At 38.8% G+C, this 27,354-nt stretch overlaps 2 protein-coding genes across 8 annotated transcripts in view; one reads left to right on the top strand and one right to left on the bottom strand.

Annotated features, from left to right (window-relative positions):
• BMAL1 (basic helix-loop-helix ARNT like 1) overlaps positions 1 to 2,373 on the top strand; it is a 47,873-nt gene extending 45,500 nt beyond the window's left edge. For all 6 annotated transcript variants that reach the window (XM_085224065.1, XM_085224063.1, XM_085224064.1 and 3 more), the window contains one exon: positions 276 to 2,373. In XM_085224065.1, coding sequence (XP_085080191.1) covers positions 276 to 436 — 161 coding nt within the window. In that variant the 3' untranslated portion in view covers positions 437 to 2,373. The remainder of the gene's footprint in view (positions 1 to 275) is intronic.
• On the bottom strand, positions 1,305 to 27,187 carry BTBD10 (BTB domain containing 10). 2 transcript variants are annotated; one of them, XM_010710962.4, is made up of 9 exons: positions 27,046 to 27,187; positions 20,713 to 20,871; positions 9,504 to 9,697; positions 8,386 to 8,671; positions 6,799 to 6,901; positions 5,939 to 6,059; positions 4,714 to 4,911; positions 4,006 to 4,116; positions 1,305 to 2,399 (listed from the first exon to the last, which is right to left on the bottom strand). In XM_010710962.4, exons 2-9 carry the CDS (start codon positions 20,811 to 20,813, stop codon positions 2,089 to 2,091), a joined length of 1,425 nt encoding a protein of 474 aa, XP_010709264.2. In that variant the 5' UTR covers positions 20,814 to 20,871; positions 27,046 to 27,187; the 3' UTR covers positions 1,305 to 2,088. The 2 variants fall into 2 exon arrangements, with proteins under 2 accessions (XP_010709264.2, XP_010709263.2); XM_010710961.4 differs by lacking the exons at positions 20,713 to 20,871; positions 27,046 to 27,187 and adding an exon at positions 15,259 to 15,783.
• Positions 27,188 to 27,354: the final 167 nt, after the last annotated feature.

Here is a 27,354-nt window from a genome sequence, read left to right as displayed (position 1 = left end):
CTTTTCTCTGTCTGAATCTACTTTTTATGAGTACTTCTCAACAGCTGGGGAGAAAAGAGAGGGTCACAGCCTGGCCATGTCTGAGAGGTGACCTAACCTTTGTACTCTAAATACCACGTATCAGGTGTATCCCTGAATCTGGCTATCAGATCTGATCACACACTTGAAATAGCTCAATCAGTTCAGGTACTCCAAGTAACAAGTGAACTCCAAGTGGCAAGTGAAACAAAACAGAACAGCTTCTGACACCGTACTCATTGTATTTATACTTACAGGGGAGAACTCCCATATAGGCATTGACATGATTGATAATGATCAAGGATCAAGCAGCCCTAGCAACGACGAAGCAGCGATGGCAGTAATAATGAGCCTTCTTGAAGCAGATGCAGGTCTTGGTGGCCCTGTAGATTTCAGTGATTTGCCATGGCCCTTGTAAATGATGCACCTTGCTTCAACATCCAAATATCAAAGTGCATTTACTGGTGGAGTTCTACAGTCTGTGAAACTCATTGGATGGAGAAGCTTTTATGTATGAATTTCATAAAAGCCATATCAGAATGCAACTCATTCTTATCATACGTAATGTCAGACAAAGTGGAATAACCCGCTACAGTGTTCCGTGTTAATTTGGTTAGCTGTGTATAGCTTGCAATACCTGTATATTTTGGATTCTGTTATTTGAATTTTTTTTAATCACTGTGCAACTCACTGGCATCAGTGGTAGCTTTTATATGCAAATGACCATTTCAGATGTATGGTGTGTTTTTACACTGCAAAACAGTCCCCATGTGGATATTTCTTATACTAATTGTACCATAAAGCTGTTTATTCTTTCTTGTAAGAATCCTTTACTATAAATATTGTTGAAGTGTAATGTATTAGACAGTTAAATATTTTTAAAATAAATGTTTCCCTTGTTCTAAGATGGAGCATTTACTTTGATAAATAAATTTGATAAAACCCTGCTGAAGATGCATGCAAAAAACAGTTGCCTATTTATCATTTCTTTAGTTCTGAGGGAAACATAGAGAAAAGCAATGCCTTACAGACACTTACAGAATTCTGTCACTACACTGCATTTCTAAAGAAGACATTACTCAGAAATTTCAGTTTAAACTACAAAAAAAAAAAATCACTTAACAAGGTGAGTTAAGGCAGACAATGCAACAGATTTCTGATTTTAGGAAATATTCAGTTTTCAACTTTAAATGTAAAAGTCATCTCCAACCACCCTGAAGAAAGCAAAAAGCAACTTACAAACCTCTTCTGTATACTTAATCTCACTCACACGTAATTCGAACCCATTAAAATAATGGAAATTTTATTTGCATGAAAAACTTGTTTACAATCAAAAATGAAGGATGAACCATTTGCATTTTCCTGACACTTATGAAAAATTTAGTAAATAAATACTTGTGAACATAATAAAGTAAGGCAAAATTTAAGATAAAGCCTCTATCCATTGTTCACAACTTTTGAACATGGCTCATGCTGCAAACAAGTGAAAAAATTCACTGAAGAACTTTAACAAGGAGTTACATGGGTAATTGAATCATGTCCTCAATCCAAAAACCCAATGATAAGTAGTTTCGTGCTCAACCATATACAATAACTTTAGAAGGGTCAATCTATTCAGAGCAAAACTATTTATAGTTAATACTTTTGATAGAAGCACTTTGTTAGTATTGTGCAATAGATTTATAAAAAATGGCTTGAAATTCCATTTATCAACCATTTGTAAAGTGCTACTATCAATTCCAAATCCTACATTCTAACCCCTGTGTAGCAATACTGAACGCACACAGCCACCGGCATCCTGTCAGTTTTGATGGGCTTAAGAGCGAGGACAGTCCAGCATACAAATAATCAACATCACAAACCTACCGGTAAACAAATACATGTATGTAACTGTAACCCCAGAATGTTTTATCTGTACCCTTTCAAAAACAATCAGAGACTCCCCTTGGTCTTTCCAAAGGTTCATATTAAACACCATTACACAATGAAGAAAACTGGAATTGCAGTGTAGTATGAGTTGAGTACAGAGTCACTGTAATAGAGCATGCTTTTATTTTTTAACAGTCTAGATCAAAGGGGCAGGTTCTGTCCCTCAGTATCCATCTCACTGTTACTAGGTGGAGGATGAATAGGCAGAATATCCAGTTCATCTACTTGGGGGGTAGGATGCATTACCACAAGCTGGTCCTGGGGTATATCTGCTGCTGCTGCTGCTAGGTTTGTAATAGATTTGCTTTTCACACACTGAAAGTCAACATGCCGGCTCTTTCCTTCCTCCTTCTCCCATGACATCCGAATAAACGGCCTCTGGACATAGTTGTAAATCACCTCTGGTCTTCCACCTGGTCGCTTTTTCACTTTCTCCTTGTATGTAGGGTAGCCTAAGAAACATTACAGTACAGCAGAAGTTAACATTGCTTTCTGGTGAAAGAAAACCCTGAACTAAACAGTACGAGAAACACGTGAAGCATAATGAAGATGAGTACTTGTTTACCATCAGCAGCCAAAATGGAAACACTCAGCTGTGCTGTTCTTGATGTTATATAAGCAAAGGCAACAGAGACAGAGGCTCCACTACCACACAAGCTGTAATAAAAAAGGTTCCAATGCTCCTGATGATGCAGATGTTTCCAAGACAACTCTCCAAGCTTTACAGGCAAAGCCAGTTGTTCTTCTGTGAACAATGACCTGGGAAGCACGAAGTGAGACCTCAAAAAGAGACCTCAAAACTAGAGCAGTATCACTCTGATCTGTGGTTCAAGTTCCCAAGCAGAATACAGCACTCCAATTCACGTCACATCCTCCCAGCTCCCCCAGCTAAGAAAATATAGTTTTAGGCTATTCTTTTCCTCCTCTGCTCTAAGCAGCAATTTTCATTACTAGAAAGTTGCACATTACTACGGCATGCGAGCATTAAGATTGAATTAAATTGTTGCCCTTTGTCTAAAACAAATGCCAGCAAAAATAATCTATTAGCCAGCATCACAGATGGAAACAGTTCTTGTTTAGTTTAATGGCATGTCAGCTAGGAGGCTCATGCTTTGTTCACTTGAACTTATTTTAAAGATCACAAGTGCTTGATGCATTTGCTTTTTGTTGAGAAATTATAAATGACAAATACACATGTAACCATGACAACTTGGTGTGTGAATGCTAGAAATTGGCAACTGACAAAAGGCTGTATTTTTAAATATTTGGGTCAACAATCAGAAAGAAAATGCAATAGAGAGCAGACCAGTTGTTACATCCATGATAAAAATCTAAGCCAACTAACTGTACTTGTCTTTTGCAATGCCAGAGCTGAGATTTTTACCCAGCCTCCTCAAAGTACAAGATGCTTATTTCACAGAATCACAGAATCGCACAAAATCATAGGGGTTGGAAGGGGCCTCCAGAGATCATTGAGTCTAACCCCCCTGCCAAAGCAGATTCCCTACACCAGGTCGCACAAGTGGGTGTCCAGGCGGGTCTTGAATATCTCCAGAGAAGGAGACTCCACAACCTCCCTGGGCAGCCTGTTCCAGTGAACAGATTTCAGATTAATATTTCTTTGCACTTCAGTGATGCATTTAATAGGTTTGCATTTCCTAAAAGAAAACATCTAGATGCAACTTAGATTTTTCATTTCGAGCCCAGAAAAAGACACGAGACCAAGAACAGAACGTACGAAAGCTGTAAAAGGACTCTAATACTTCAAATGAAGTACAGCAAGAACAGAGAAGATTCTCATGAAAACTGAAGGGGAACAGCATGAGATGCAGCCCTAAGATGCTATAAACCATGTAAGCTACTCTGTAAACACTCCAGCAGCTATGTAAGTCTCGTGGAGCAGCCAAGAGCCTGTAATCAGGTTTCCAGCTGGACCAGTTGTTTATTGACTACCACTCCCCTCAGCCATGTTGTCACCTACTGTCAGTGATGTCATCTACCTTGCAAGGCGAATCAACCCTTATATCTTCAACTGTACAGATGATCATAAAGCCTTACCTTCAATGCCCAATCGGATCTTCTTGAGCCCTCTTTCCTTCAAAACAGACTTGGCCACATCTCTATTTTCAATGTATTTGAAGAATCTATACAACTTTGTGCTGTAAATAACTGAAAGTACATTTTAATGAGGAAAAATTGTATTTAATGATTCAGCTTCTAGTCCTACAAATAAGGTTTCATTATCTTTTTTTTTGTCCTGCTCTATGCAACTGTTTGTTACTTCAGAAAAAGTGGGAAAGACCTAAAAGCTCCTCAAAACACACAAAACAGAAATCAGAAAAAAAGTGGCAGAAAGCATTGTGAAACTGGTTGGTTGCATCTGGCTATTTTTCTTATCAGTTTAGTTTTTAATACATGTAGTAAAAGAACTCACAAACCACACTAAATACTCTCAATGCATCCTCAACAAAGAATTTTTTTTTTTCCCCAGTAAGATGTAATTCCTTTACATATTCTAGGGAGTTCAGCCTTCGAAGTCAGAATCCTCAACTGCCTTCTAACAATAAAAATTAGCTCCTCTTCTTAATTAGACTTGAATGTAACATGCATGAAGCAAAACAGTAAAGTAAACAGGACTGACAAAGCTAAGATTTTGGGAAGCATCTGGATGTTATAAAGGCTTCACTAAGAGTGCTCACATATACATGAACTAGATGAGCACTTTTACTACTATGAATTGGCTAGGCGGGAACAAAATAAACTTACTTTGCGAATACTCCTCTCCCATTTGTGGAGGGTACTCTTCGTCCCAGTCAACAACATCATCATCTGTCAGCACAACAATGTGGCACTCCCGCTCACCACTTTGGGCACTGGCAACCATTAAGGGGAGAATCATTTCTTCGAGATAAAACTCAAACTGTTTGCGAGCACCGTCATTTGACAATTCATGCATGAGAGCACCTGGAACATTTTAAAAAGCATTGATACATTTAAAGTTTGGTTAAGAAATGAGGGCAGGAGCAAGAAACACAAAATTCTGTTCACTTTGCAGTATTTACTGCAGACAGCTGTAAAGACACGTAGTTCATTAGTTTGAATATGATCAAAACTTTTTCCGACTTCTACCGTAAGCCACACCAGGAGTTCTGATAGCACTCTCCTGCAGACGTTCACATTCCACAGGGCATGACTTTCAAGTGGACTCCCTTAATGTTTTTACTGCCCCCCAACATGATGAAGTTGCATGCAAGACTCCTCTTGGGTTTCCTAAAAGAAGCACTATTTAAGTCTGTTGCTGAAGGAGTAACACATGCAACCCACTTTTTCATAAGCATTAGTTTAAAACCAAAATCCTCTCAAAAATCAAAATCCTCAAAGCATCAGCTGTGAAATCCTGCTAAGGACAGAGTGCATCCAGTGTGACTAAGCAGGCAACACAGAGCAAAGCTGGTGAAGGCACAGGTGCCCTGTACATGTCTTACAACTGCATAGGCACCACAAAATCACAACAACCAGAGCCATGGCCAGGTCATCTGAAAGTTTTGACTGCATTCAGGGAAGACACAAGCTGGACATACACTACGCACTCAGAACCATGACGCACCACCAGCAGAACTCTACTGCTTTCACTAGCAGTACAGCTTAGTTTTCATGGGCAGAGAGTTGAATAACTTATATTCCTTCTCTTCTACAAGTTACCACTTAATGTTAGTGTATCCCTACCACAGATAAATCAGTACAGTTTAACTATTATATATTTCCAACCAGGGCACTAAAATATTTGAGTATCACATATTTCAATATCTACAACATGATTTTTCACAAGTTGCATATCCATTTGGAGCCCTACTTTAAGAAAAAAGGATGAATTTTGTTTATACAGTATCAGATATGTTCCTTATTTCAATAAAGAAAACTCTGCAATTAATCCTTCAGATATTTGCTTAAGTTAGCCTGTACAATTCATTTTAATGAAGTCCATACTTACTGAGATCCCTGCATTTAATAGTACTATACTCAAAAGAGATACAGAGATAGTCACATGCTTCTCTCAATTCAGGAATAGATATCCCATCAGGACAGCGTATCACTCCAGTCTTGTAGTAATCCTGAAGTAATACAGTAAACAAAAAAATACAATGTACTTAAACATCTGTTGACAGATACACTTCAGTCTCAAAGCTGAAATTATTTTTCCACAATAAACCCTTCTAAAACATAAAAGAGAGCAATAAGCATCAAAAAAATTATGAATATTATCATCCTTGAATTCATAAAGTTTCTGAGATAGCTGCTTTCAGAGTAGCATGCTCTAGCGTGGATCATTTTCTAAGCAACAACTACAAATACTGATCATTTTATTGCATATATACTGCCTTTTACGTATATTTCACTCAGCTTCTGATATTCCACTTCTGCTGACAAAGCAGTTTAACAGTTTTAGTTCTTGTGTAAGAAGATATTTCCTTCTCAGATTGAAGACTGCTTTTCTCCCATTACCAGCAGAAAGTTAACTTTAAGTACTGGGTGGGTTTTCCCTCATTTCACCACGATAAGGGCTGAATGTATCTAAACTAAGCCAACTAGATGCATAGGAGGTGGACAGATTTTTGGCACGCAGTGTTTTTTTTTTGTTGGTCTCATGTGTTCTCCCTCGCTGTTACACACGTGTGTAGAAAGCCCAGGGAAAGTTCATATTAAGATTCAACCAAAACCTAATCCAATATTTATTCCATCCACTAAGTCAAAATATCTAGTGAAGGTTAAATCAAGAATTTAACATTTCGTAATACTTAGAGCACTTGTCCTAACAATGCTTTTAGTACTTCTTCCTCCATAAAAACTCACCAGAATTGCACGAAACACAGTGGACCCAATTCCTTCTGCCACTTCATACTCTCCTTTTTCATTGGGACGTGTGAAGTTATGTTCTCTGCCTGATCCAAACATCCTGCTCAAAAATAAGAAATTTAGTTAGAACTCCCTACTAGGTGTTGGGTTTTTTTGTGAACCTTAAAGGTAAAAATGTCAAAAATGGTACTCAAATGATTTGATGTGCATTTTCTAACCACTTTTAAAGCCAAAATGGAAGTCTAATAGCTTAAAGGCTTAAGGCCAAGAAGCCATTTTCTTACCTCCTAGTGCATTCTAGTTAAGCAGGTCCTACCCAGTGACTTGTGAGCTGACACTGGGGAAAATGGTTTTATAAATAGCTTGCATTTTAGAACAGTATTTCCATGTTTTTATTAACCTACTTTTGAATTGATGGAAGATAAAATAGACTTGTGCCTTGAACCAATCCCTGAGGGAGAATAACTCAGCAACACATACAGAAAAAAATCTAGTGCATTAGCCAATACCATTTCTTTTGAGGCTGACATAAAAAAAGAGACAGTTTCACCACATAACCTCATTCTGATACATTACCAGTTTGTAACATTTCTGTTTATTTACATATACCTTTATTGTAAATACACAAACACCTTACATCAACTCTTTAATTTACTTCAGATTATTTGTACTTATTTTATTTACCATTTACACAACATAGTTTTTTTGGCTCTTTGCAACTCTGCCTCCGACTTCTCAAAAAACAGGGAACCAAGGTACTACTTATCCCTCACAGTGCATATTTAAAGCATGAAATTGTTTCATCATACACTTATCTATGCCTTAGCAAATAGCTTCATATATACATATTTAAATATTATGCAATTAGGGATTGAAAAAAGTCCATTTTAATAGCAAAACAGTCAATATCCAAGCAATTAAAGTATAGCATTCCTTCCCACCCACTAAACATGATGAATATGTTGCTTATTATAGTTTCTGCAGCAAGTATTAAACACAAGTTATGTGGACTTTCATTCAACTACTGTCCATTTGCAACATTAGTTCTCTTTGCTGACAGACCAACATGTCACACTGATAATGCTCATTTGACATTACCCTGTTCTAACGCATTTTAGAAGATAAATCTGAGCTTGAATGCTGTCTGGACAGGTCCATTAAGAAAAAAACACTATCACCAAAAACACCTACAAGTTTTCTTTCGTGCTGTTTTGAAAAACATCATCTATGCTCAGAAGTGCTTTATGAAGTAATTAGGTTTAAAAACAGAAGATAGCATAAGGCAGACTGAATAGAGAAGTGATGCCAAGCAAGAAGGAAATTTCATATGCTCATATGAAGTGTTAATGTAGTTGCAAACTGCTGTAATAGATGTCCACTGGCACCTCTGCCAAGTAGAGAACTCTTTCAATTAAAGACCTTTACAAATTGATAACATCAAGGGATAACATCAAGTGTTACATTAAAGTAGCAATCAGATCAGTAGCTTTTTAAAAAGTTCTTTTTTATCTTCAAAAAATATATATATACCTACTGAATTACTCTCTTCAGTAGGTAAGAGACTAAGAAAATAAAGATACAAACCTGCCCAACATTGTGTTTGGTTGTGCAGTGAAGATAGAAGGATCGACAACAAATCTGGTGTTGTCCACTATGAGTGTTACCCGTTCAGAAGTTCTTACATTCCGAGCTCCCTCTTTCCCATTTTCATACACAAACACCATCTCTCCACCAGCCTTGCAGCTTCCATCTGAACTTGACTGGCTACTGTTCCTGCTGCTGTTCCCCATGCTAACACTGGAACCATTAGGGGAAGTCTTCTGAGGACGAGGGCTACTTGGTCGAGATGAACTATAATCCTTTTCTCGATCTTAAGAGAGCAAGAGGTGGGGGGGAAGAAAAACACCACAAACTTTTAGTCTTACATGAGTTCTATGCAATTTATGTGTTTCCAGAAACATAGTATGGCAAACTGATAGACTTGTTGTAACTGTTCTTTAGTTAAAGAAACATTCAAAATTAACTACTTTCTGTATAAGAACCCAAAGTTTCTACTGTCTGGCCATCATAGAATGGTTTGGGTTGCAAGGAGCACTTTTAAGTCCTATTCTCACAATCAATTCATCATTCATACTGTACTGACATCAAAGATTGCCCCAACCCAGGTGCCCAACCTTTTAATTTGGCGTTGTTGAACTTCAAAGAGGTTCACACCAACGCCACCTTGTCTCCCCAAATTCTGCATTAGAAAAAAAAAAATTAGCATTCCATAATTGAAAAAGCAGCTCAACATAGTACAAGAGCTACGCATCACAGTTTGTATTTAATGTTATGGTGCCAAAAAAAAAAAAAAAAAAAAACACAAAAACAAATCCCCCCCCACAAATTTTGTTATATTAAAAAAGAAGTTTTTCCTTTCTACTATAATGCTATATACCCAACCCTGCCAAGGGGAAATATTCTCTTCTTAGGAGAATTAGATCATTCTTGCAATTTATATTAAATAAGAATCATAATGTAAGAATATATAAATGTTATGATCTAGAGGGGAAAAAAAATAAAAAGGTACTTCCAGCCCAGGGCACACAGAAGAAATCTGTATGCTGTGGCATCCACAAAAATCATGCTTTCTATTGTATTCCTTTAACAAACTGGCAATTAAACTTAATTTTAATCCTGAATTGCTAAAGATCTGAACACACCAGAATGGTACTGTCTTGTTGGTGAAGTAACATTTCTGATGCATGGAGTGAGCTGAGACTCTGCTCTTTCATGGGATGAGTCACGAGATCTATCACTTGATCTGCGTCTGTCCCTTGATCTCTCATGTCCACCACTTGCACCATGAAGGCTCATTTTTGTACAGTCTACTCCTTTAGCAATACGAGATGAGGTGCTAGAAACAGAAGAGAAACGTTCAACATTTCAAAATGTCAGAAACATTGTACATTAAAATTTCAAAGACATCAAAACACATACATGGAGCATAAGCTGAAGATTAATATTACCCACATCCATTTTCTTTCTCTGCTGTACTCATGTCTACATTCACAAAAGTAATCAATGGTTTGGAACACTAGATTGACAGCACAAATTATCTGGTTATTGCTGTATCATCTACAAAGATATGCTGCTTGATCAGTTGGAGACTGCCTGGCAAATCACACTCACAGAAATCCCTTCCAGAACAAGTCAGTCAAGCACAGCTGAGTATTTTGTTTTGATTCTTACTGTTAGATTAAGTGCTGTAATTGAACAATGAAATCAAAAGGCAGGGCTCTTTTTTTTTTTTTCCCCAATAAAACCTGGTTTGGAAAACATTTATCAGAGTACAGGCTTTTAGAATAGACTTAGCTGCTTACTTGTTTCTTTAGGGTTTGCTTGTTTGTTTTTTGCAATTTGCCCTCTAAAAGGAGGTCAGCCTTACACCAGTTAATGCATCAAAACACACCAGCCATGAGTTTAATTCTGTGCTTCCTTTTTAAAATTGTCAATTACTCTCATAAGGAACAATAGAGTAAGAGACCATAACTGAGACAGCACACTTACAAAGTGTACTATCAAAGCTAAGACTCTTAGCACTGTCAGTAACAAGAATAACATTTGTTCCAAACTAGCAAACTTTAATTAACAGTTTAAGATTTTTTTTTAGATTGTGGTTATGTTACATTTCCTAAATTAAAGATACTGATTCTATTTTAAAATTAGTTATTAAAGCTATCAACAAAGGCTCTCAGTTTCAAGGTCCAGTACTTTCAGAAATTGCCTAAGAATTAAACAGCAATGTACAAAAGTCATTGCTGAATTTCACTGAAAATACTTCTGCCTTTCATTTGTACTCTTTAAAATGATTTTATATCAGCAGAGAACAGACATATGCGTCCTTGCACCCCACCAGAATTCTTAAATTAGTTCCTTTGCTATTTGTCATTTAAGCATAGGCATGATAACACTCCTCGTTTATAAGAAACAGGCTCAACTTTGGAACTTTCATGAAGCCCCCCAGGCACAGTGTAACTGAGACTGAAGTGTGGACAGCTACAGGATCTGACAAAGATGGGTCACCATTTCCCACAGAAGCCTTGATGCCCCATTTGTTTGCAGCCTGTGAATCACACAGCTTACCAAGAGACCTGAAATATCACTGCTAGGAATGCCGTAGAATTCAAGAACAAGAAGAGGTAAGAATCAGGACCTAGCTAAGAAGGGCACAACAACTTTAAAAAGCACTGACTGTATAAGCAAGTAGAGCAGAACATGCTCTTAAGTTACTTAAAAGTCATGACCAAAGCCCACCCCTCCCAAGTTTCCCCACAAGACTAGACCAAGAAGAAGCATCTAACATGACACATTTCAGTTTCAGGTATCAGTGACTGATAAGAAGAGGAACGTAAATTAGAACAAAAGACATGATAGATCTTTAGTAGTTTACATTAGTGTTAAAAGTGGCCTAAAAAGGGTATTAGCACAAAACAAAGAAATATGTCCCTCGGCTTCCCTTCCACACCATTTGAAGGAAAGAGCTTGTATCCAACAAAGGAGGAGTTTGGTGCAAAGAGAATCTACTGCAATACTGTTTTCTGCCAAGCTTAAAATATGCTGCAATAAGACATGCATCTCGAAGTTGTGAAGTCAGCCAAAGGTCTACTGAACGAGGCAAAACAACTGCAAGCCTTGCTCATGGCTGGAAAGGCTCAGAATTATGGGCTAAGAATTAAGATGGTTAAAATACATCCATTAAAATAAAACAGCACTCTCCATGGGGCCTTCAGCGCTATTTTGACTGGGTAAAGATGTATGGCATTTCAGCACAGCTAATGCATCTCCTTACCTATTTTGCTCCTCTAATAGAGAAAAGGTAATTCTGCATCATAAAAGTAAAATATGCAAAAGTTCCCAAGGGTGAGATAGGCAAATCTCCCTTTTAAAGGCATCAACAATTTAAGAAAACCTTTGCACCTTTTCTTCCTCATATACTAGTGTATATGAAATACAGCCTTCTAAACAGGTATGAAATGATTGCAAAACATCAGAAACGGTCAATTTGTAGCCTATAGTTAAAACGTAACTCAGAACAGAGGAACCCAGTTTATCCATGAGAATTGATTAGTAACATACAGCTGAACTTTCCCGGAAACAGTCACAGCCTTCCTGCCTCTGAAGTGTGATATGCAGATAGCAACCAACTGCCCCGCACAAACATGCATGTAGCAGTCCTGTGACAAAGTACCTCAGCAAATCCTGATAAAGCCACGTGATCACCTTTTGTTAACAAAGCATTTTGATCCTAGCACTGATAATGCTTTTAGCCACGCTGCAAGAAACCAGAGTAGCGCATATACAGCATTTTACGGTATCAGAATATATGACTGCCTATTTCTGAACAGCCAAGCGCTCTAGTTTCCTTAACTAAGGGAAATACAAGAGAAAATGAAACTGAACCTCTGTGAGGATATTTGAACCTATCACACATTTTGCCAGTGCAGGCACAAATTACTCTTTAACAGGAAAGGCAATTAAAAATGTATTTCTTAATTCAGCAAACTATCTTAAGCCGCATTACTCTCAAAGCAGTGATTCAGAGTTCACATAGCAGTGGGATGAGCCCTGGTTAATTATCTCTCTCAGGAGAAAAACAGGTACTACAGCAAGCAACCCTGAGTCAGCCAGAACCCCATGAGGGAGGGCTGGAGGTTCAGCCACACACCCACGTTCCCGCTGGGGCTGCCTTCCAGTACCTGAAGGGTCCTACAAGAAAGTTGGGGAGGGACTTCTAAGGGCATGCAGCAACAGGATGTGGGGAAATGGCTTTAAACTGGAAGAGGGTAGGTTTAAAATAGATATCAGAAATTCTTTACTGTGAGGGTGGTGAGACACTGAAACAGGTTGTCCAACGAGGCTGTGGATGTCCCCTCCCCAGAAGCATTCAAAGTCAAGCTGCACAGGCCTGTGAGCTACCTGGTCTGGAGAGAGATCTTGCTGCCTATAGAAGGAGTTGGAACTAGATGATTTTAAAGGTCCCTTTCCAACTCAAACCATTCTACGGTTCTATCAGACAGCACCATTTAAACATGAATCTTCCCTCATCTTATTAACAGCCATTTAAGCATCAGTTTTAAAACTCACTGCTGTTGAATCACAACAGAGAAGAAATGCAGTGTATTTCTTTGGTCTATTGAAGATGTATCTGACAGAAGTCTGCAGTTCTCTTGCTCTATAGCATGTACAGGGAGCTAACTACTACCAGTGAAATACAATGTTGTTCAGATTTAAACTCCTTTGTTTGCTTTGTATATTGTAGAACAAAGAACATAAAGAAAGGGACTTGCAGAGCTGTGTTACTGTATCAGGTGCTTAATCATCCTGAAAAGGGAGCTACCAACAAAAAGGAAGGACAAACTGGGACATATTTTAGTACTAAGAGGCTGTAGAAGAAGTTGCAAATGTTCAACAAAGTATGAAGACATCAAGACTACTAAATATACTTTTTTCCCCTAATAGAAGATCTGTAATGTCATTTTCTTCCTCTCACAACAAAGCCACTGGGAAACGCAAAAAAAACTCTGCATCACAGCAGCAACACAAAGCCTGTTAAGAGTTATTTGATTTAATCCATTATCAAGTTAGACCAAAACACTTGCTGTCTCTCCATACTTTTAGAATAATTTTAAGCAGATTTTCAAACTACTAACTGAGACTTGCCAGTGCATTTTGCAGATGAAGTCTTAACCTTTGGTAGAAATTGGAGGTAACGAACCCGTCCCCGATAATGCAGACAAACCAAATGAGTGCTCAAGCAGGGAGCTCTCCATTGTGTCACTGCAGCTACTGCCCTGATGAAAGAAGGAACGACAAAAGCAGAGTAGCCCTACTTGAAAGAACAAACTGTTAGCAAGCACTGTGGTTCACAGACACATTAGGCAGCCCAGATACAACACCAGTACTTCCCAACAGCAGTGAGACACTGATAATTAAAATGGCCAGGAAGCCACTGGTCTTATGCAGCACCTGGCTGTCACACCATATTAATTTGTAATGCCAGCCTACAACAGTGAAGAGTGTTCTGGGCAATGCATTATTTCAAGTCTCCAAGAAAGTCTACAAATTATAGTTTCAGATCTCCATTTCTCTAAAAGAAAATACTCGTAATTCCCAACTTTCAATCTATTTCCCAGATGGTTAACATCTGCACACTGCACCTTGGAAGCTGTGGATACAACAGAGGAACAAAAGCAGCATTTAAGCAAAACGTTATTCCTAGATGCTTAATAACAGCATTTAATTTAAAACTAAGCTGGAAAAAAAAACATCACGTAGGCTACCCTACGTAGCTAGTTCACAGAAGTTTACCAAGAGAAGGTCAATGCTGCCTTGCTTTGTCAATCACCTTCAAAGAAGGCACCCCTATGAATATTGGTGTACTCAGACAACCTACACAGAATTTCACTAAATTGCTTTTCCTGGCTGCAAAGGAACACTGGAACAGTAGCACTGCACCCATTCAAGAACATCTGATAAGTAAATGAGTTTGTTTTCTTATTGAGTCACAGATAAAGACAGCTCTGCCTTTGTAATAGGGAAGAGGCATTTTTTTTAAATGCAGCTATCTAACAAAGAAACCAAATAAGATAAAGGCTTTAAGGAAGCCTATTTAATATGGAATAAAGGAGGAAAGTACCATCAAAATAACACACTTGTCATACCAGTATGCTTAGTATTTCTGCAGTAAAGGAAGAGCTTTCTTTAAAAAAAAAAAGTGAATGCCCTTCCATTTAATGATGCATCTGAGTCACTGGTGAAAGAAGAGCTTCCACTTACCTTTATACATAACACACTGCTGTGAATATATTACTAATGACTAAAAAAGTCATTAAACTGAATTAATTTCATTGCCAAAACAACTAGCATGTATTCCAATACAAAAAGTATGCGTGCATCCTACTGAACACTGCCAATAAACACACGATTTGTAAACAGGCTCGTCTATAGAATTATGGTGGTAAACTAATATTAAAGCCAAAGAAAACAGCCATGAAAAAGCCATAAATGTAAATGTAGAGGACGCAGCAGTGGATTATTTGTTAAGATCTTACCCCTATTTTTCACCCTTTATCTTCTAGACCTATATGAACTAACTCCCTTTTAATATAAGAACTTAGATCCAGTCCATTCCTAGGATGATTCACATAATCAACACTTGTAGAATGCAGATAAAGAGCTTTCTATATACACTAAGTACCAGCAATACTTCTGCAAGGCATTAGATGAAATCAAATCCGGTCTGTTCCTATCACTAGGACTTACACAAGGCTTATGCCCCCCCTTACTCCCCCCTAAGCCTGTTCTTTGTCAGCAGACATGTAAATTGACCAGTACACACAAAGGACAGTACTCTCCCCTTTACTCATTCTGCTCCTGAGCATTACCTACAGATTATTCCTTTTAACACATACACACCTTCCTCTTGTATCTATCAGGGAGGAAACACAAAAGCACGGAAATAATTTGGGAATCAAAGCACAAAGGAATTCTCTTCCTCCCAAGAATACAGCCCTGAAAGCCAGATCAGCATTCTTTGGCATTACTTATTAAGTTCAGCATATTTGGTATTTCCATCCTCTCTTCAGAAGTCCAGCGTAGCACGAGCGAGCCATACTTTTTCCTCCATCATCTTCCTCTCAAGGATAAGAGATCGTAGCTCCACAGTCCGTTCAGAGATGCACCTCCCTCTAGCTATTAATTCAGATCAATTCCTCGCAGCCACTGACTCAGCCATGCGTAGTGCAATCCTGACGTCTGACCTCGCCGCCTCCTGCCAGCCCAACTCATACTCGCTGTCCTGCATCCCCGGGCGGCCATTGGGCGATGTGAGTGACAGGCAGCGTGAGGAGCACACGAGCGGAGAGCTGCTTGCTGCCGTGCCAAGCGCCATCTGCGAAGCTATTTTTGGTCCTGCCAAGTCGTTGGCTTTCAGCACACAAACACACATCTCAAAAGGTTATTGCTAACTTTCATTCGTCACATAGCTCATTTGTGCTCATCATCATCCACAATGCACAAATACATGCAGTTTCAAGGTCACTTGATGTCTTCCTGTCAAGTCTGCCTGGATTAATGTCTGAATTGAATTCACCTTTCACTGAGCTCATGAGCAGGTATGGCAATAACCTCCCAAGAACAAGATAACACACTCCCCATGTTTTAAACTGTAAACATTCCTTTTCCAGAAAGTTTATTGTAGGAAATATCTACTATGCTTTTCAGCAAAAGACCACTGCTAGAAAAAGGAAGTCAGTAAGGAGAAACACAAGACTCGTGATTAGAAAAGCAGGGCAGCAGCGCTCTCAACAGAGGAGACCGTTCTCATGAGGTAGGAAAAATACTCTGTTTGCACCATTTCAGTCCCCTGAGCCAGTGAATCTTCTGTTCTTAGTATTTCCTGAGAGTTCATGCAATGACCTTCCAGAAGCAGAAGAGCCATCGCAGTCTTCTAAGTCATTTCTTCACATCGAAATAACTCATGGAAGACGTGGCAATAAGTAGCTATATAGAAAGTGTAACAGAAAAGTCTCAGGCATTTTTCCTCCCTCCAGCAATAGAGTCAACAAGCAGCAAGTAAAAGTGCAAATGTGCATTGGTTCTTTCAGCACTGGTTCTCTATATGTGGTCTTTCCATCAGAGCAGAACTAGCATGTTTTCCTCTTTATTCCAGCTCAGCTAGAAAGAACGTGCCATGGATACGCTAATTCTGATTCTCCCCCAAAGCTGCTCAGTTGGTCAGGACACACAACCATCAAGACCCTGCAAAAGTAAGGTCTGGCAGCCACGCTTAATGGGACTCAGCCACCCTTGGGCAGAATTCTCTACTCAAACTGGGGAGTGCTATAGGACCTCCCCTCTGTTCCACACAGCAATTCTGGAAAACACATTTCCAGTTCCAAAATTCTTAAATATTCTTCAGCAAGCCCTATCAACCACCAACAATATATTTCTTAGTAATTCCATTCCATTTCATGAAGGAAACAACAATTAGAAATCCAATGTGTTCATTTGCCAAAGGGATTTTTCAAGCAGCAAGGAATTAATCTTCACGTAAATATACAGCCACACCTCATGACTTCTGTCAAACTAATCAAATACATCATGTACACAAAAACAGGTTGCCTTTATTCACATGCCAGCAATTCCTCCTCCATTTTCAAAAAGGGATTTTTTATTTTTTTTAATATCAAATTTAAAGAAACTAGGAAGCACAGTATTCTTCCTTGGGACTGGAAAATATGTCCATCTATTAAAAGTTATCTTCGGAAGTTCAAAGGAATCACATTCAAATACTTACTGAACCTGTATGAAGCCTGCAGCATCGCACAAATCGTTCAGTGGCAGAAATCATATTTATAAGAACAGAAAAAAATAATCTGTCCTGCAGCAGAACACCTTATATATTCTTATACCATTGCAGGGATGACAAAAAGAAACTTGAGTATGCATCACGTACTTAGAAAATGCTGAGGCAGGTTGCACATTCATTCAGAACTCATGAATACATCCTCCTCTAGGATGCAAAAATAAAATTAGCCACAAGAATTTTCAGCCTTCAGCACAGTAACTTGTCATTTCTGGAAAATTTTTCAAAGAAGTTTAATATTTTTAAAGATTCCAAAGGTTCAAGTGTCATGAAAACAATGTCATGGCACAGCCATGTTTTGGTCATTCATGCAGTAGAGCAGACAGGATTTCAAATCTAAGAGTATTTAAACAGAGTGAACAAATATGGAAATACCATTGGGTATTGACTAGAAGAGCAGCAAAGATATTCAGGAAAAATCTTAAGGAAGAAAGTTTGAGACAGATTTTCCACCGCTACTCTAGATGAAGTACTTAGCGCACCAGAATTAAAATGAAAGTCTTCCAACAGCAACTAAAGCCTTTTGAAAGCTAAAAACTAACACAAGAAGCTAATAACCAGTGAAAAAATTAATAGAAAATACAAACCAGCAATACCTATCAATGAAAATATTAATGACACCTTACTTGAATCTTTGTTGCTATTCAGTCAACATTTGATTCCTGGAAGTTTTCTTCCATCTTACTTAGGTACTGGAATAAACACCAAGTTTTCTTAATAGCTTGGACAAGCAAGACAGATTGTATCATTAGCTACACTCAGTTTTAACACCACAATTTCATCCCCTCAGGATCCTTCAATTTTTTCTAGGGATCACTTGCATTGTTCTTGTTTTCAGATATATTGCCCACCTCGGAACAAGTAAGAAAAAGGAGAGAAAACATCACAACTTGCCAGAGGTTTCAAAAATTCCATCTGATTCTCAATCTAGAAAAAGACACACAAAGCTGTGCGACTGTTAAATACGAGCACTTCTCTGAGGGTTTTGCGCAAGTCCTCTGCATCAAGCAGATGGCACATGAAGGAAGCAGAGTTCCACAACTCTCCTTGCTGGTACAAAAACTAAGTCTTACACATAGGAGGATGGCTCACACTCCTGGATTGTTTTCAACAAGTCCAGACAATTATTTAAGCTATTCTAAGAATGTCAAGGCTGGTGGATTAAACACAGTAGAACATCAAGAAGTGACAAGTTAAAAATTTATCATAAATATTACTCCCTCATCGAGATTCATTATAAAGTTTTTATTTCATTATTACAGTTTTAAAATCTGGAGATTTTTTTCTTACGACAATAAGGTATGTTTTGAAAGTGCAAAGCAAATAAGACTGCAGTAGTCAAACCTTTTAATGAAGCCATTTTCTTCCAGTTCTACCCTTGAGATTTGTCTTCAAAAGCATTTTTCTCAAACTGCATTTTTCAGACTTATTTCTCTCGAAAAAAGGTGTTCATTAAGTCAGAAACTATAGTAACATTTCTACATTCAGCCACACAAAATCAGATTATTTAGTTTAGGCTTTTAAATAAAGTACACTATTTTCCAACAACTTGATTCGATGAAGTAATCAAGGATCTTAAAGGAACAAGGTAACAATATTTCTCCTTAATTTATACCTTATTCTGTTATAACCTCAGACTATTACTTGGTTTCTTATTCACACAGCTTTCCAGAAAGAGGCTACATTATTCAGATAAAAAATGATGTTACTTTAAATACTATCCCCCTACCCCATGTACTAAAAGCTTCCATAAAATGCTGGCTGTTCAGCATTTTTGCTGGGAACACCTACTATGTTTCACCAGAACCACTTCTAATTCTGCAGCAGTTATTTCAGAGGCATGCCTTTTGAGGGGAGAACCCTCAATTCAGACTAAATGAAGTGATCCAAGTCTTTCTCAAAGCACAGGCCATAGACTTCCTCATTTACATCTATTTAACTGCCCATTAAGAAAGCTCCTTACAGTTCAATCCTGCCCATTCCTTACAGTACCAAGACTGACAATGACACAGTTTACGCAGTCTACAAAGTTGTCTATGCTTTTTGTTCCTAAATGTTTAACTTTGCGTTTAGTAATATTAAGAACGCATGGTTGTCTGCTCCCAATTTATCAGACTGCTCAGATCATGTGCTGTTAACAAGTCCTTTTCATTATTTACTACCCCCTCCATCATTAGCCATCAGCACCAATATCAGTTTTAGGTTGCACTGCATATTGCCAGTCATGGGAGGCAGCACGAGACCACAGATGAGCACCACAAACTAGACTCAGCAATGAATCATCCATGTGCAATTACACTGTGACACTGATAGTGAACAGTCCTCAATTCACATACAATGCCCTCTAATAACTATACTGTTCATTTGCCAATATTGCACCACATCTTGACCCTAAGTAAGAAGCACAGATCAACCACTTACCAGGCACTAACCTTAACAAAAACAGCAGCTGTACAAAACTGCATGTCATAGGCCCACACTGAGCAGAAGCAGGAGTTCTGCATTAACCATTCCATTATTTACTGTAAAATAACATCTCAAACAAGCCTATAATTGCATAGATCTCCCTAGGAGCTTTTTAAGTACCAAAGCATTCTTTTTTTTCCTGCCCTCTCGGATGTTTCAATTATCCAACAGGACAAAACCCAACAATATTAATTGCTTGCAGAATGCTTTGGGCAACATCGCAGTACAGTTTATCTGAATCTATATAATAAGAGCATGAATTATGTTGCTGTTATTGAATGTTCTCGTTAGCTCTTTTCCTAAAATCCTTGAAGTGAGAAAGCTTAAAAAAAAAAAAATCAGCAATTTTAGCTAACTAACAGATGTTTTCAGATATATTTAGCACTTCTAAAAGGCAAAAGTACTTTAAAGATGCACTTTTTTTTAATGCTTATATGTGTTTTCAGCACAGTGTTTCTTCACATATATTTGCTGGGTACCTAATAACTTTGCTTAGATCATTTTTGGAATGCTTGATGCTGGAAAAACACTAATTAACTTCATTATGTCTTCAAAAAGCACTTAAGAAACATTCTTGCAGTGGGGGAAGCAGAGGCAAGATCTGACAAACAGCTTTACAAAGAGAATGCTACAACATGTGACATTTGCATGCAAGCAAATATTAATCATCACCATGATGGAGTTGCAAGTATTTTAAGTATGCTGCTTAACAGAGTACCCAACTAAAAAGCAATGAACAGAAAGTAAATCCCAGGAAGCATCTCATATATTTGGCCACTCAACCAGTATCCTGATATACACAAAAGCCCTTCAGTTTAATGAAACAAAGATCCCATATACCACAAAGCAAATGCAAACACAGACAGAAGCTGGCAAATCAGTTACGTTGGGAAGCATCTTTTAAAATAGTTAAGTAGATTTTTTTTAGAAAAGAACCATGAAATTTATGACAGGACTTGCCACAACCAGATACAGCAGCCTTTAGAACAGGCTTCCAATGCAGTTTTGAGATGCAAGAGATTGTATGCAGCACCTACCTTGAATGTTTACAAAGCTTACGAGGTCTATTATGCAATTTCCGATCCCAATTCTCTGGATCACTGGAGTTACTGTCATAAGGATGAGGCCGTCCTGCCATTCCACTGCAAGTTTCCTCACACTACCGCTCTCAAAAGCACACATGCAGCACTCACAACCTACATTAAGAGAGCAGTGTTTACCTTTTAAAAAATGTCACATAGGAAAAATCAAAGAAGACAATGCACATTTTAGTGTTGCTAGTTTTCATTTAAAAAAAAAAAAAACCATAGAATGTAGGATATTCTCAAGCATGACTTCAACATTACACAGCAATAATCTTCTACACATTTTGCTGGTACCTGCACTAAAAAAATTTTTTGCTGTAAGTAATATAGTTCTGTAAGTTTTGGTAGACAGCTTTAATTTTGCCACACTTAATTCCACTGGGTCCAACCAGAAAAGTCAATGGCTACAAAATATGAGGCAAACATATCATAGCTTTCTTCCAAATGGATGAAGTTAATTCCAAAGATCCCAATGTTGAAAGGAGATCAACAGTTTTACAATTTGAGTGGTTGCCCAAAAGAGAATATAATTATCATTAACAGTTTTATCTGAGCCTTTACTCCAAAAGATTAACATCAATTCTTAGAAATGTTCAATCCTGTCCAGTTCCACTGAACTTTTCAGAAAAGAAAACATTTCATGGCAAAGTAGAAATCACTATAACCCTACCTTTGCTTTGACTGAGATCCAAGATTGTTTAATACCCATTAAACTTCACTCATAGACAAATTAACTCCATTAAGTGTCAATCAAGACAACCAATCCTAAATATCTGAAAGTGGCACTTTTGTCAAGACAGTTGTGTATAGTAATCTGCTTACAAAAGTGGTGAAGCAGCTAGACGTAAACAGCTGATGGTTCTAAATCATCTGGAAAAATCCAGGAAGATAGATACGATTGCCACATTTCTCTCAAGTCTTACGTGAAATATTTTAGAAACATAATATATTCTCCCACCCCCATATTTAGTATATTTCCATTACACTCTATGCAACTTAATCCTTTTTGGAAGCAAGTCCCAAAGGAACTTGGGCTTTTCCTGTAAAACACTATAGCTTCTCAGATAAAGACATTTTAGTCATGAAAAAAGGAAAGCTCTCAGCTATATTTAGACCCCACATTTTTTATTACAGGAGAATAGCAGAAAACAAGTTTCTTAACAATATTAATTGCATATTAGTTTTTTTGTTCTCAAATTTAGCCCTACCAAAGAAAATAGATCTTATACTATTGCTCAGGATGAAATATTTTTTCATAGCTAAAATAACTAAAAAAACTATAGATAATTAAATAAAGGTTAAATGTATAGTAAATCCCTTATGTTCTCCTATGAGCAAAATTTAGATACTTGCTTCAGCTCCATTGACTTACAAAGCACCAGGCAACTGCTTAGAGACTTAGTGTAAAAGCTGCAGCATTTTACAATCTCCAACACAAGGCTGTTTCTTTTCCTGTTACAGTTTCTATAATCCAACACACTTTGATCTGAAAACTAAGATCACGTGTCCATATGAAGTCAGGACAGGAAAAAAAAAAAAAACAAAACAGTATTTCATTAAGAATTACAGCAGGCACTCAACTTTCTCATGCAGAAAGTCCTAACAAGCATTAACTGCATATTATCTGGAAATTCAGGTTACCAGAGCTCTACTATAGCATAGTCACTGTGAGATGACATAACATTAATGTAGATGGTTATTGCATTTACACTCATTTATCAAGCATGCTTAGATGTTTAAAGAAGTCTACAGCCTACTTCAGAGTGGAAGGAGCATTATTAAGGAGCTAAGGGAAAGGAAGCTTCGTTTACCAAACCAGTATTGAGTTCCCTCAGCAGCCATCACTCAGAGTTCAGGTGCAGCAGGTACCATTCTCAAGTGCAAGTAACACAAAATTAAAGACACATTTTATCCTGGATTGAAACAAATTGTGTTCATTGGACTGAATCACTCCAACAAGACACTTTTTCTTCCCCCTTCAAAGTACTACTCCTGGGATCAAAACAAAAGGCAAAGAGCATTCCCCAAGGGAACCACCCAATTACCTGCCCACAGTTGCACTGTCTGCCTGGCAAGACAATAACACCCAGGTGCCAAGGAGGGCAGCCACTTGCCCAGGCTCCCCCACTGCCAAGCACCCTGAGACAGGCTCACCAGCACCTTGCTTACATGCTTCTATCTCATCTACTGTCTCACAAACACAGGGATCACACCTTTTCTGGAGCAGTGAATTTGTCTTCCAGCGTCAAGGTCTCGTTCATTTCAGTGAAGTAAGAACCAGCCTGTGAATTAAGCTTTGGCATTGGAAAGATAAGTAAACAGGCTGTTATTAAGAGAACTGCAGCTGCAAGGACATGCTAAAGCCACTTGAAGTTCTTTCATGCTGGCTGCCTTCTCCACATCTTTCATGTAAAGAAAGCGACCAGTCAACATGAGGGCATAGTTTCACACGCATACGGATAAAAAGGATGCTTTAAGTAGGATCAGTTCTTCAACCTATTCTGCTATGCACTTAAACAACTACAAACAAAAGATGACGACACCTGCAGAAAGGACCAAACTGGACTGCCCCTCCTGAACAACTCTTATTTTCCTTTTCCTGCTTTACGTGAAAAACCACTGCAAACAAGCAACAACCTTTGCTGCACTCCCTACTCAACAGGAGCTACAAATAATACTTGTCTAAGAAATATTCTGCTATAATGCAGCCAATCTTTTTCTTGATTGTAACTGATGGCACTTTTGAGCTGATCATAAACAAATATGTTTATCAATTTTATTTCAAATTTTGCAAGCCCACAAAGCCACAAATAAGAGCAAAGCATTAAATTACTAAGCTAGTTCAAAAAACCAATATAGCATTTCCTGATAGAAAATTCACTTCAATTCTGCAAATTCAGAAAAGAAAATGCTTCAACTGTGGTTCAAATGACTATTACTATTATTTTTTTTTTTTGAGAGAGAGAAGAGGCATAGTTTCACATTGGCAGCAATATATGTAGTTTATACTAAGGCAAATGCTTTTTGCAGAACATTCAGACCTCAGCTGCAATACAAGAAGTGCTGGAGGACATTGCCCCAAATACCACCCAGTGCCCTTCACGAAATCAAGTCTGAAACACTGCTGATGATGAAAAGGCACCAGGAGCATAGTAAAAGGAAAAATAAAAGCAAAGGAAAATTAGATCCAAAAACCCTGAGTAGATCACAAAACTGTCATACTGGCTAAACTGTCACCATTCTAATAAGCAGTTCTCTAGGTGCAAATAAGGATTTCTTAGCCAATGCTGGAAAATTAGCACAGGGAGAAATGCTGAAAAACAGTACATCTAAAAGCCAGGAAATAGACTCAGATTTCCAAAGCTTTCAGCACAGGTTTAGAATTGTTACCATCAACTTGAAGCTAGAGTCATCACTAATTTAAGAAATTTAGAGGCTATAAAGAGAGAGTAAAATTTCAAAGACAGCCATATTATGTTTACCGAGAATATTTGAAAGGTTGCAAAACACTGGAGTCTAACTAAAGAGGATGATTAACATAGCCCTAAAGTTTTGAAGCAGGAGCCCAAGAAACTAGTTTCTGTCCCAGAAGTACAGTAAAAAATTAATTGCTCCAGCTGGCAATACAGACTACAACATTAAAATAACTAACACCTCAGCAGCCTCACAGCTATTCAGATGTAAACATCAGTCAGAAGGTTTTTGTAAAGTAGGACAGGTTTCAGCAGCTCATCAGCTGTAACCAGGCCTCCTCAGCTAACTAATCTGTTAGGCTGAGCGAGGTTAATCAGAAGAATCCAGCATGTAAGTCACCAAATCTGGCATCAGTTGCAAGAGAATCTCAAAACTTGAGATTCTTCAGACTTTCAGTATGAAGTGGTAGTGCAGTTCACGTCCTCTAGTCAAAGTACCAACTAAAACTAGCTAACAAGTAAGATTTACTGGAAATGCCAGCACAGTGATATTACACCCTTCTTCAGAAATGTAGTTCAAAGCACATTGCAAACACCATCTGTCATGGAAATCCATACCTGCCCAGTCAGTTTCTTGCAAACCACTGCAGACAGCAGATAACTAGACACATACAACAATTTTATAAATCCTTCTCTCAGAAATGTCAAACTGACAATCTCAGAAACTTCCTCTGCAGTACAGCACTGACATTCAACCAGCAGGTCAAGCTTCTTTTAATGAGTAAGAAGAGCAAACAAAAAACCCAAATCAATAAAAACAGTCACATGAAGCTGATACTTCCATTTCTATAGCATCATGAGTAACAGATACTCAGTGACTATCATGCAGGCTTTAACTTTATAGCCTTCAGGAATTATAAAATACACCTACCTGATACCATAAGCCTACAAAGCAGAAGGCAGGCAATTTTTTCCCCTTCTGTATTCAGATTCAGAAATAAAATCAGTAAAGTTTAATATATATAAAATATTATATACATAATGCTGAAAGGATCAAGCAACTTTTACACAAAAACAGCACCCTAGCCAGTACTGCAGGACCAGAAGCAGCAAAGCCTAACTTTGTGTGCCTGCAATCCCCCCCATCCCCTGTGGCCCACCAACATAAAAAACTACATACACTTATTGATAATGGACAATACTAAGCCAAGATTTAAGCAGTGCTACTAATGAAAGCTGTATTGAAAAATACTGGGTCATAATGCAAATTCAATGTTTCTGTACACATACAGCAGGCCCTGTTCTCAAGCATGCAAAGAAAGAATACAAATTAGAACCAGGTGACAGAAAAACCAACAGTGATTACATCTGTGACTAACGTAATCAGTAGCATCAGCCACACACAAACTATTTAACCATTTTCAAATACCAGTGTGATTACAAAGGAAAAGGGAGCTTCAGCGGGTGATAGGAGACCTGCTTTGGACTGCTGTCTTCCTGGTACTAAAACTGGGTGAAAGAACAAATGCTACATGTTGAAAAATCTGTCAGAAGAAAGTCTCAAACAGCATGATAGGTAGATGTCAGTGATTATCACAGACAGAACATCATAGAATACAGTGAGTATTCAAGACAGAAATGGGACAAAGCTAGATGTAATTTTAGAAGATTCGGAAGATTTATGTATCTGAACAGGAAAAAAAAAATATCCCTGTGATGTTTTACAAGAAAGACACCTGGCTGAAGACAAATCCATAACAGCAGACTGGCAGAACAAATACAGTGGAACAATTTTCCTAAATAAAAGAAAAATAGTCAAAACCCACCCAGCTTGATTTGGCTGTGTTTATTTTCAAGCTATATGAATGAGTTCAAGTTAACCTCCACAAGATGATGCAGGCACATATTTTTAGTTCAGAGAAGAAGAAAATGAGAGTGAAACATCAGGGTAAGGACTGTGACTAGTGTGTAGACAGTAATTTGAATTGTATTTCTGGGCTATCTAATCCAACAGCAGATTGAAGAGAGAAAAGGAGAGTACTCTGGGGAAAGGCTGAAGCCACTTAAATAAGTTACTAAAGATGATTCACAAAGAAAGAGGTGAACAAAAATAAGAACAAAAGGCAATAGTCAAGAGGTTACTGAAATACACAAAGCATGTTGTTGGACCTCTGAAAGCCAGCCAGAAGGTAGGGACACCAACCAAGAGCAACGCTCATCTATGGCTGCAGACTGCAGGCAGACAGCCAGAGGAAACAGCCCTGAGAAAGGCCTGAGATGGAGTTGGATCCATATTCTGAAAGAAAAAAGCTCTGTAGTGATATGTGCGATGAGATCAGAGATAGAAAAGAACACGATGTACAAGCAAGAGCGAGGAACAAAAGCCACTTCAAGGGAAAAACATGCAACGACGGGTAACTGTGACACACTGCTGTGCAATGATGGCTTGATCGCAAACGAGAAATCTTTCTGTAAACAAAACACGGTTACAGGGAGAAGAAAGTTTCAAAAAGGTATTTACCTCACAAAACCGTTCGAACGGAGAGGGCTTTGCTTAGAGTACTCAGAGGTAAAGACAGCTGCCCAGCAGCCCCACGCGACACTCCGTTTGGGGACAGCCCTTACAGCAGCTGCAGGTTTTACCAGTAACACAACCGAACCGCGGCGCGAAGCAGAGCAGAACCGTTCCCGCGCACCGCCCAGACAGAAATGCTGCGCTCCCAGCGCCCCTACGAACCCACGTACGGCTCCGGTCCCAGCCCAGCCGTACCGCAGGCACAGCAATGCGCGGCGCTACCGCAAGGAAAAAGCCGGCAGCCCCGCACACAGCCTTCTCCCAGGGCCGGTTCCGCGCAGTCCTGCCGCCACTCACCCGCACGGCGCTACGACTCGGCCTACGCACAGCGCCACTGCTGCCGGCCGCTCAGCTCGGGTCCGGCAACCACTCGCGAGAGCCGTAGCAACGTACAGAGGAAGAGACGAGGACACTCGGATCTCACGAGACTTGAAAAGGACAGGGCGGGGCGAGGCGCACGGCGACGCCGTTGCTAGGGGAGGGGCTGCGCGAGGTCGCCGTTACTATGGTGTCGCTGGCGGGGGCCGCCTAGGGCTGCTGCTGCCCCGGGGCTGTGCCGCACGGTCCCCGTCCGGCTCCCGATCCAGGTCTCGGCCCCAGTCCTGA

Source organism: Meleagris gallopavo, chromosome 5 (assembly GCF_905368555.1).
Source record: "Meleagris gallopavo chromosome 5, MGAL_WU_HG_1.1, whole genome shotgun sequence".
NCBI classification, from domain to species: domain Eukaryota; kingdom Metazoa; phylum Chordata; class Aves; order Galliformes; family Phasianidae; genus Meleagris; species Meleagris gallopavo.
This window is presented reverse-complemented; position numbering and strand designations above follow the sequence as displayed.

Excerpts from the sequence above, each read along its gene's own strand:
- BTBD10 (XM_010710961.4), bottom strand. The coding sequence starts at position 15,383 with ATGCCAAAGAATGCTGATCTGGCTTTCAGGGCTGTATTCTTGGGAGGA. Across the intron at positions 9,698-15,258 it reads CTGATAGATACAAGAGGAAG|CACCTCATCTCGTATTGCTA; the intron begins GTGTGTATGTGT and ends TTCTGTTTCTAG. Across the intron at positions 4,117-4,713 it reads GGGAGAGGAGTATTCGCAAA|TTATTTACAGCACAAAGTTG; the intron begins GTAAGTTTATTT and ends ATGTACTTTCAG.